We start from the raw sequence: 11,195 nt of genomic DNA on the forward strand, positions 1-11,195 counted from the left end.
GAGACATTAACCCTTAACTATCTGTTTATGACAGGGTCAGTGCTAATGAGGCCAATTCAATTAAGGTAGAAGTGGTCTATTCTCAACAGTTGATAAGAAGGTGTGAGTATCAGCAGAGGGAAAATTACGTTTTGTAGTGACCCATCCACTCCCAGTCTTTATTCAGGCTTAATTTCATGGTGTCTAGTTTGCAAATTAATTCCAGTTCTGCAGTTTCTTGTTGAAGTCTGTTTCTGAAGTTTTTTTTGTTGAAGAAGATTGAAGTGCTCTCCTACTGGTTTTTGAGTGTTACAATTCTTGATGTGTGATTTGTGTCCATTTATTCTTTTGCATAGAGACTGTCCAGTGTGGCCAATGTACATGGCAGAGGGGCTTTGCTGGCACATGATGCCATATATCACATCGGTAGATGTGCAGGTGAACGAGCCCCTGATGGTGTGGCTGATGTGGTTAGGTCCATCATAGGAAGAGCATATATTAACACAAGTTCCCCATCTTCACGACTGTCTTGGATGGAGTTTTTTCTTTATGGCCTTATGAAGCAAGCTGGCCTTTTCCCAGGATGTCTCTCTGATGCACAGACAGCATTTGTGGCATTTTCAGAGTTTTTGAGACCCAGAAGGCCATGCATAACTTAGGGTATGTCTATACATGGGAGTGTGCTTCCCATGGGAGGGGGCTAGCTGCCTGAGTACATATCCATCCAAGGCACTAGGGAGGAGGGCTAGCCCCTCCTGCCATTCACACCTCTATGGCTACACTCTGTATTTAGACATACACACTTTAGAAAACACCATTGTAATTAAAAATGCAGTTCAGACAGAAAATAAAATCTCAAACATTTTTGTCAGCATATTTCCTTTTTCTGTGGACTAATTGGAACACTGTACTGTAACTATGCATAGTTATCATTTTCCCTTGAAGTTTAATACAAATTCGAAAATTGGAGGCCTTATCAAAGTTGTAGACTCCACTGGGAACAGTAAATTGCATTCTGGAGGGCACATTCCTCCTCAGAGTTTTTAGGTCTTTGGAGAGACAATATATTTCATCTGGGGGAGCTTCAAAAATGCCTGTGATAAACTTGTTCCTGGCTAGCTTTCCAACTTACTAATGTTCTCAGCATCTGAGGTAGATTCTGCATGAGAGGCTTGAAAATGAGGAGGAAGTGACTGGGAAAGAATAAGCTTAAAAACAGATTTTTGTTCTTCCTTTTCTTAAAGAAGCATCTCAAAATATCTTAATGCATCAAAACGCTCATAGCAGTATTTAAGCATGAGTGCCTTATATCTGGGGTGAAATATGCTATTCATTTATATTCATTCTTTATACAGAATTATCTATGAACATTTCTGTTTCTCTTCTTTATAAAGCTGTCGCTTTGTGGATCATACATTTCAGTTTTTGCGTAGTTTTGCTACTCACAGATATGTCACAACAAAGAATTCAGACAACAGGGAAGCACACTCTACCACCGATTATGAAAAGACTGCTCTCTTAATAAAATGTTTGTATTTATATCCTTGCCCATTTGATATTTTGGCTCTAAGAACATCAGCTCCATTTGCTTTTTTCCCAAGAGATCTAGAGAGGATACACTGAAGATGTACAAAAACTACTTCAATAGTCAGTTGCCTTCTAGCGAGAAAAAGATAAATAACAATTTGTATGATATCATTCTAATGCAGTGAACTTTTAAAGTATATGGAAGACTCTCATCAGAGTGAACAATTTTTAAGAAGCAGGGAAGAGAAAACTATTAATATGTAATAAATCACCTAATCTAAGAGAATTCTGATTATTTTAAATGTCTTTTCATCAGTTGTTTGGAAACGTGAACTACAAATGAAAATTTTTGGAAATGTGTCACAACAGAAAACAAACATCAGATTGATGGAGGAAGCAGAAAAATGGAGTAAAGAGATGTATTATGTCTGACTCAGGGGGCATGATGGAATTCAAATGGAATCTGGACTAACAACTAGAACCAAAACAAGAATTAATATTAGGCAATAAAGTTAGATTTTAAAAATGTAACAAGAAATAACTTAGTTTGTACTTCCTAGAAAACTGCAGAAGATTTCATGTTTTGTAAAATTCCATAACTTTTTCAACATGCTATAAAAGTATCTTAAAATGCTAACTCTGCTATACAAAACCCCATACCTTTCCTAATAGATCTTCATGAACTGGAAAAAGATATGCATTTCTCTTCTTAGCAGGACTATAATATTAACATTTTAAAGCAGTGAACTATGTTGTATATATCACTTTCAAGAGTGCTGTACTTGATCTTCCACAGTAACTATTTCCTGGGAATTACAGATACAGGTCTGTAAATCTCAGGTTGCGTCTACTCTGAGTTTCCTGTAGCAGGGGATTTTAACATTTTAAAGCTCTGTCTATAGTAATTGTCTAAATACCATGTTCAGAGAAAGGATGGTGTGTCAATCTTGGGGCTTGATTCTCCTCTTACTTAAGCCAATGTTAAGTAGTGTAAGTGTGATCATTAACAGGCCATTGCTCCTCCAATTCAGATGTCCTTTTCTAACTTGGTGTTCATTGTGTTACTCCTCCTTAGAAAGGGGGACATTGCCATGCATTTTTCTGAAACATTATTCATAAGGCAAAAAAATGCAAAGTGATACCATATTTAATGACTTTTGATTTAATTATTTATTGGTAATGTGATAGGGCCAGGATTACCAGTGGCATTCCCTAGTGGGCATTTGTCCGTTTTCTTTTGGCGACTGATCAAGTCAGCAAGGGCAAATGAGACAAACGCAGACTTTTTGGGGTGGGGGGAGTCAGGACGGCTGGGACAGGGCTTTAAAAAGGGACTGTCCCCGCCAAAATGGGACTTATGGTCACCCTACTAATGGCAGGGAAGTACCCTCAGTCTATCTCTTAGTCCCTGTAGATAGCTTAACCTTGCCATGAGGATTTCAGTATCTCTATCTTCTCTTTAGTCCTGGGAGAGGAAATAAGGTTTATGTCCCTTTATGGCAAGGACGTTTGGTAGGGCCAGGCCCTCCCACTCCACTAGGCTCTGACCCAGAGCCCTATGAGAGGCAAACAATGTCAGAAACCAGGAAATGCCTGGGCCACTTCCTACTATCCCCAGCCTCCCAGTCCATTTTAAAATATCAAAGGAAAAAAACAGGGTAACTGCACCTTCAGCGCAGCGGGTCTCAAGTGGTAGTCTCTTCCTCCCAAGCGGTAGTCTCTTCCTCCCAAGCAGAGACTTCTGTGGCAGCATGGATCAGGAGCTTTCAGGGCAGATCTGTCCTATTCCCCCATCTCAGTTGTTTGGCTTCATTTTTAAGCTCCTTTCTCCAGCTGGAGTGTTCAGGAGGACAGAGTCACCTGGGCCCAGAACTGCTCCTTACGCCTTCAATTCTATGAGTCTGAGACTCTTTCCTTATGTATGATCTGCTTTGCAGTAATTATTTTAACTTCTCAGTGTTCATTGGAAAAGGTCCTGCAACCAATGGGCATTTTAGGATATGGAGCAATTTCAATTCTGCCAATTTCAGTTCAGAAACCAGAACAAGAGTGGAATTGGAAACCTCGTGTAGCAAAGGGCTTGTACTTACAGTAGAGTCCATTTTCTTAAATGGAAATGCTGCAGAAAGGAGGTGTTGGAGAGATTTTATCCAACTCATTTTCCTGTCTGGAACACTACATAAGCTCTCAGTTCACTGGGAGCTTCTGATCAGATCTCCGCTTATTACAACCTATGTTGCCACCATTTCTAAGAAAAAATCAGAGGACTATCGACACTAGATATTTCTAGGAAAGAAGACTAAGAATGTGGTCATAGCGGAATCAAAAATCAGAAGGTGCCACCATCAAAATAAGCTTCAGAAAAGGATGTCTAATACTTGGGTTATATTAAATATCAGCACAGCTTTTTTGTTGAGGAAAGATGGGGTAGGGGGTGAACTGTAGCATTTAATGTTATATTAATTATATTATATATTTATATTTATTTTACATTATACTGGTCTTTTGAGACCTTTGCAAGAGTACTATTTTAAAGTGCAATAAGGAACTTTTAGTGCACACCAGCATGGTCTACATGGACTAATTAATGCACAACACGTTACTGCACTTTTAAAATTGCAACCACACAGTGCGTATTGCTGCTCTATACGGACAAGCCCCTAAAGTGTGATTTTTTTTTAAAACAAATTTAGCTAAACTGGTGTGAAACCCTGTTTGCGCACATGTAGTTTGGTTTAAGGGGGCATTATTTTACTTTAGCTTAAGTCAATTTGAAACAGGTTTAAGCTACACTGAAATAAGCCACCCATAAACTGAAAAAGTGTCCACACAAGAATTTGTACCAGTTACATGAAATTGGGTTAAAATCTATTGAAGTTTAATTAGTGCAATTTCAGTTTGTAAACAAGACCTCTGTGTATGAATCTGTACTTGTAGGTACAATTATTTTGGATTTCTCTAATAGGCATAGTATGACATTTGTTATATAAACTATAGCCCTGAGGTGTAGTAGAATGGTATGCTATTAAGGAAGATGATCTAGCAACAGCATTGTCTAATGGAAGCTTTATGAAAAGCTCAGGAAAATCATGACATTATGCATACCATCTTGGGGAAGCATAGCTGAGGTATACTGCTGAGTCCTCTTTTGGCCTTGTCCCTCAATATTTACTTTGGCACAACTGTTCTGTTCAGGGACACTCATTAATATGCAAGAACAAAAGATTTCCCATGGAGGATACTACGTTTTAAGAAGTTATCCTCTCTTAGACTGGCAGGGAGCACAGACATTTGAAAGGACCTTTTCTGCAGAATACACCGGAAGAACACTGGATAACCCAGTCAACTTCTAAATAAGGACCCTATATCAAAGAGATGTATTCTACAGCAGGATCCAGGTGTTAAGTGACAATGAAGTGTTGCTTGGAATTATTGTATTTATGATCAGGAGTCAGAGTTGTTGGAGAACATCATGTAGGATGGGCCTGTTTGCTGCATTCCTCTGTTGTGCACTGATGCCTTGGGATACCTATTTTGAGTGGATGTATCTGATTAACTACAACCAGTTGATGAGAAAAACAGCCATGCTGCTGAATGTCCATGCATCTGCAACCCAGTGAACATTGATTTTAAATGGGAGCTGTCAAGCAGAAACTCCTGAAAAATCCTATAGAGAACCACTCTGTATACTCAAGCTGAGAGCTGATGCACTCATGCAGGCTGCACTAAGTGGTAAAGTACACATCACTTTAACAACTATTTGATCTTTTTTGTTAATTATTTTATCGTTGTTTTTTATCTATTCTCTGCAAGTTATGATTTTAATTATTGCTGTTTGATAGTATGTACATACTTTTTATTACTCTGTATCACCTCCTCCTGAAAACTTAGTACTCTTGCTGGACCTATTAATAGTGCAAGCTTATTTACACTGTTAAGTTCTGTGACAACACTTTCATTCATTGGCTCTCTACTGTATTTACCCCATTGCATCTTTCTTCTCCTTCCCCATTTGCTAGCAACTTATAGACTGCTTCTCCCTTTAAAGAATGTACCTCTCAAACAAGCTGGAGGGAAATAGAGGTGACTTGATACTGGTATCTATTGTATTTCTATGTATTTAATTATTTTACAACTTTCCATCTTTCAGTATTTCTTTGCTTTTTCTTTCCTCTAAATCTAGTGTAACATGCATTCCGATAGCACACATTACATAATATATATATATATATATATATATATATAAGCAAACCAGAGAAACCACTTTAAACACTATTCTTTTAGTCTTTTCAAATAAAAACTAGTATAGTTGATATAAATATATATAATTGTAGAAAGAAGCATATGATGTAAAGAAAATCATACAGGCAATCCCTACAAGTCAAAGCATGACTGGTCCATGGTGATAACGGTGTACCCTGTGACAAGTAAAACAGGGTCCTATCATGCTTTACAAGACTTGAAAATTATGTACAATTTTCTTTCTTGGAGAAGTTCCTGGGATTTGGGGAGTCCTGTGGTTGGAGATGCATGAGGCCATCCTGATCAAAGGGATCCTCTAAGTGCTGTTATAGACTTCTACTGACATTAGGAGCTATCAAAACATGGTTTTCTATTGGAGAATTCTGACTGATTGTAATCTGTGATACCCTGATGAAGAGACAGTTGTTAATGAGGAGATACCAGTGGTGGTTGAGAGAGTTCATGATAAATGGATGAATCTAGATATAAGGGTGTTGTGATAAGCATAAAGTTTGAACCATTTTGTCTCAAACTTTGATTGGATTAATGTTAACAACAAACATCTTCGTGAAATATTGGCTTTCAAAATGGACTCTACAAATATTGAGCTTAGTTCTCCTGTCACGGCCAGGTAGTAGTTAGCCAGATCTAGTGGTGAGCATAGGATTCCACAGTCACAAGACAAAAGTCAAGAGTCAGCTAGGTCAGGAGATCAGAAGCAGGAGTCAAACTGGAGATACAACTGGGAGTCAGAGTCAGGTTGGGTCAGGATGCCAAGGAGTCAGAGGCAGGAGACAACTGGAGGTCAGGAACCACAGGTCAGATGCCAGGAGTCAAGCCAAGTTGGAATGCCAGGAAGTCAAGCCAGGGGAGCTGGAGCCCCATTGTTCAGACAACTTTTTGTTCCTGCTGCTGACTTAAAAAGAGCCAGTGGGCCAATCAGCTGTTCTAAGGCTCCGCCAATAGGACCTCAGGCAGAGCCTCAAACTGGGGCTGGGCTTTGTGGTCCTAGGTAAGCAGATGTCAGTAGGCTACCAGGTGGAGGGTTGGAGCAGGGTCACTCTCATAAATCAGACCTGATTTTCAGACCCATGGGTCATGAAACCTACAAATTCTCTATACATGGAACTTTCAGTGAAGCCAAAGGGAATTCCATGTCTGGAGGGTTTTCAGGACTGGGCTTAATATGACAAAATGGAATTTGTTTGTTCATCAATCTTCCTTACTATATAGTTGATTAGATCATTGGTTCTCAACTTGTGGGTCATGAACAGGTTCAGAGGTCAAAACTCCCCTTCTCTTTGCAGCTAGATGTGGGAAGGAGGGGAGTCCTTAAGCCCATGAATTCTGAGAATTCTCAAGCTGTCCCCAAGCACAGTCACAAATATGAGTGCTGCAACTTGGAAAGTCAAAGCCGAATTCTGCTCAGCTATGTTGTTGTATTTCTAAAACAATTCTGACTCAACTGAGTCAAAACTGGAAACAGAATTTGGCCCTCAAGGTTAAAAGGTTATTCCTTGTCAAAATTATTTCTGAAAATGCGTTCTCTTGTATTATTTAAGAAGGAGAGAATTATACATAAAGTATGCCTATTAGGGGATCAGAGGACACAGTGGTACTGTATAATGGTTGTATTATGTATACAGGCAGCCTCATGTGTATTAAAGAGAAACTGCTAGAAACCTTCTCTTTCCATCTCAATGTTGAAATGAAATTAATACAAATAGCGTAGAATTTTATTTTTTCCTTGGTGAGTTCTGGGTATTGTTGTATTTGGACAATTTTATTCAAGTTTGTGTGTTTTTGAAATGCATTGTTGTTTCAGGAGGAACTTCAAGGAACTGGAGGGATTCAAAGCAGGGGCTACTTTTTGTTCAGGGTATGGTGGTTATTTCTTTTTCAAACTGATTGTTAGGTTGCAAAAGGTACAGTATTCAACATCTGTGAGAGCCAGGGGAGCTTGTTTCCTTTGCAGCACTCATTATAGTAAAGGATCTGCCTGCATTCCCATTATAAACACCTAGCATATTTAGAGGTGCTTAGCACTTGCTACTTCTATTGAGCTCTATAGGTAAACTCTACAGGGCAGGGAATGTGTTTGTACAGTGACTAGCAAAACAGGGCTTGGCTAGAGCCTTTGGGTGCTACTACAAAAGAAATATTAAATAAAAATCAATAGGTGTTGTCAGAGCTAGGCACTTTTCAGGATTAGATAGTAATTGGATTGTAAATATTTACCCTTGACAGAAGTGTGTGTCAGTGTCTTGACATGAGAACATTTTCTCCTACACACCAATTGAAAAATGTTTTTAATCTACTAAAATGGATATTCTGAGATTGTGTCTAAAACTGATTTTCTAAAACTTTTCTATCAAAAATACAGTAAGAAGTTTTGGAATGCTATCTTAATGTGTGCTGAATGGATATGTTCCCATGCTGTTTCTTAATAAACTGTCAATTATCATGTGTATAATCCTTGAATTAATAAGGATTGAGAGCTCATGCATACAGACATAAGTCATCCTTGTCTACCTGGTAAATAAAAGCTTTATTCAAAATAGTATTTCTACATATTACATATAATTGATGCAGTGCCAGGAGAGAGAGATACACCAGTAGTTTGTATTGCAACAAGATACACAATAGTCCTGATTTTCCACTTTGCTTGTATTTTGTCTTGTCATTTGCACTTCAGCAAAGTGGGTGTAAAAAATACCTCATCAAAATACACTTAGTCCATTCTAAAATTAAGCTGTTAAACATTTTTTTGGTTTCTTAACAAAATGGATTAAGTTATGGATGACAAGTCTTCCTTAATATTGAGTTTCCTGGCTTTTGTTGGGTAAAATCTTCATTTTTTTTTTCGTATTTAAATATGAAGCTGGCTGGCAAATGGTACACATTTTGTATATTACATTTCTCTAGTATGAAACCTGGAGTTAGAGAGTTATGATTAACTGAAAGGGCCAAGTAAAATTCAAGGGTAACATAAACAGTGGTGTACTTTACATGTCAGATAAAAGGTGGTCATTCTGAGTCTGAACCAGCTCCTGTTACAGTCAATGGCCGTTGTTCCATTGACTTTAATGGAAGCTGAATCAGCCCCTCATTGAGTATGCAAAATTAGTGAAATGTACACCACTGGAAGGGTGAAAAGGATTTAGCAAGAAAGCAATTAACAGGGCAGTGTAAAGTAAATGAGACCCTGCCAACTCTGATATACTACACATGACTTTGGCCCGTGTATTCACAAGTGTGGTACCACTAGGACTTAAATTGTAATCTCTTAGGGTATGTTGTCACTAGCAATGTTAAACACTGCTGCGGCAGCGCTTTAACGTGGCTGTGTAGTCGCGGCACCACCAAATTCAAATTCTAGAGGACTAAGTAGGGAAGCGAATTCCAAAGCCAATGATGCCTCATTGATAATTCCCTGCTGCAAACCCCTTTCCATTTATAGGGGACTTTCAACTCAAGTGTCTCATAAGACCTCTCCAATAGATAAAACCCAAACCATTCAAGGTTTTAAAGGTCAAAAACAACACCTTACAGTTAACCCAGATCAATCACTGATCAGAGAACACAGGTGTAAAGTACTATATGTTGTGGGTCTGTGTATTCTGCACTTCCAATACTAGACAGATAGCAAAGGTTTAGTCCCATTTGCAGTTCATTGCAATAATCTAGCCATGAGGTAACAAAGGTCTGGATAACCATGATGAGAGCTGTATGAAAATGGAAAGGGGAGGAAAGAATGGAAAGGAGTTCCTTGTTCCCTCTTCTCCTCCCCCTTTACAAACTCAAACAGAACTGGGCACAGTCTGGCCCTCTGTTTTTAGCAGTTGTAAATTTGCTGTACAAACAGTTTCCAGAAGTTGAAAAGCATTGATAAGTGTTCATTTCAATCTGCCTTTAATGATCATTATCCTAATTTTAACTGAGAAATAATCTTGTAAAAGATATGGTATAACTCAAGGGATTTGCAAAATGCAGTTGATACAGGATTACTCTGGGACCTTCTTTAAACCCTGGATGGTTTTACAGTGTTAATTTCTTAAGAAATATTTCTTGTTTTCTAGCCACGCAATGGAAGGAGATCAGCAGGTTTCCGCTGAAAAGGTATTTATTTCATATGTCATCAGGCTAGCACACTAAAAATAGGGTAGCTGTGGTAGCATGGGCAGTGACTAGCACAAGCTGGCTGCCCCAAGTATGAACCCACGTGAACATGATGGATACATACTCGAGGTGAGTAGCCCATGCTACCACAGCTACACTACTATTTTTAGTACACTAGTAAATTTAGTACACTAGCTAATGAGAGATAGTGCTGAGTATGTCAACTTGATCTGGGAATCAGATCCCCTGCTCCAAGTGTACGGTAGCCTAAGAATCAGGCCATAGGTGTCTCAGTTAAAAATTTGAGGAACCCAAAATATACGAACAGTTTGGAAAGTTACTATTTACCAGTGACAATATATGAACCAAACCAAATCCAACTTAACCTGGAACCTGAAAGTCAAGTTTGTAGAGATAGTGCCAGTGACATTTCAGAGAGGGGAGATTTACAGAATTGTAATCTGTGAAAATTTAATCCAGAAATCGTTAAAGAAGAATGAACAGGAAAGCCCACAATGTCATTTTTATAATTATTTTTCTGAGTAGAACTCCACTACAAATCCAATTATCATCAAGGAAAGTTGCATGTGTATACTGAGAAGAGAACAGTCCTTTGCCTAAATCCAGAGGTCCTTACAAAGACAGAACTCATATTGAAACGAAGTAAGGACTTCAGGATTGGACCTCAAACATGTTAGCTAGTTGAAAAAGTTTGGAAAGGTACATGAAAGATTTCCTTTACCAATCCTATGATTCAGTATTTGAGTATCTTTTTATTCCCTTTATTGTATTTTAGATATGTAGAATCACATCATATAACTGTATTAACAACTACTGTTTTTTTTTTTTTTCAGGATTTTTATTCCTTACCAGAACTAATGCTGTGGGAATGCAGAATACATGGACATAGTGTTTTGCTCACAAAAAATATTTCCTGCCACTTGTACAATTCTTAAAAAATCACTAGAATGTAAATGTTCCTAAATCAGATTTTGTTACAATTGCCAATGTTTCTTTAATTTCTTGAGTATATTAAAAGCATCTTAAAATTATTCAATTGATTTACAGTGTCATATATACAACTGTGTGTAATGAAAATCTAAACAAAAAAATTAGTGTAAGATCCTTGCATGCAAAAAACATTGTCCCTACCAGTATTGCTATACACATTTATTTTTTGTTGTAAATAAAGGCACTCAGTAGAGAGTTGTTTTAAATGTGAATTTTTTATTAAGGAATTTTCTATTTTTACATAATGCATTTTGAGAGTAGGCATTTTTAAGTTAAACTAACAGCATATTATATTATATGTATAAATATATACACAT

At 37.9% G+C, this 11,195-nt stretch overlaps 1 protein-coding gene across 2 annotated transcripts in view; it reads left to right on the plus strand.

The window, feature by feature from the left end:
* The window catches only part of NMU (neuromedin U), a 33,946-nt gene extending 22,954 nt beyond the window's left edge, over window positions 1–10,992 (plus strand). The window contains exons 8-10 of one of the 2 annotated variants that reach the window (XM_050948091.1): window positions 7,574–7,627; window positions 9,828–9,867; window positions 10,722–10,992. In XM_050948091.1, coding sequence (XP_050804048.1) covers window positions 7,574–7,627; window positions 9,828–9,863 — 90 coding nt within the window. In that variant the 3' untranslated portion in view covers window positions 9,864–9,867; window positions 10,722–10,992. The remainder of the gene's footprint in view (window positions 1–7,573; window positions 7,628–9,827; window positions 9,868–10,721) is intronic. The other variant, XM_050948092.1, reaches the window with a different exon arrangement.
* Window positions 10,993–11,195: the final 203 nt, after the last annotated feature.

This window comes from Gopherus flavomarginatus, chromosome 3 (genome assembly GCF_025201925.1).
Source record: "Gopherus flavomarginatus isolate rGopFla2 chromosome 3, rGopFla2.mat.asm, whole genome shotgun sequence".
Classification (NCBI taxonomy): Eukaryota; Metazoa; Chordata; order Testudines; family Testudinidae; genus Gopherus; species Gopherus flavomarginatus.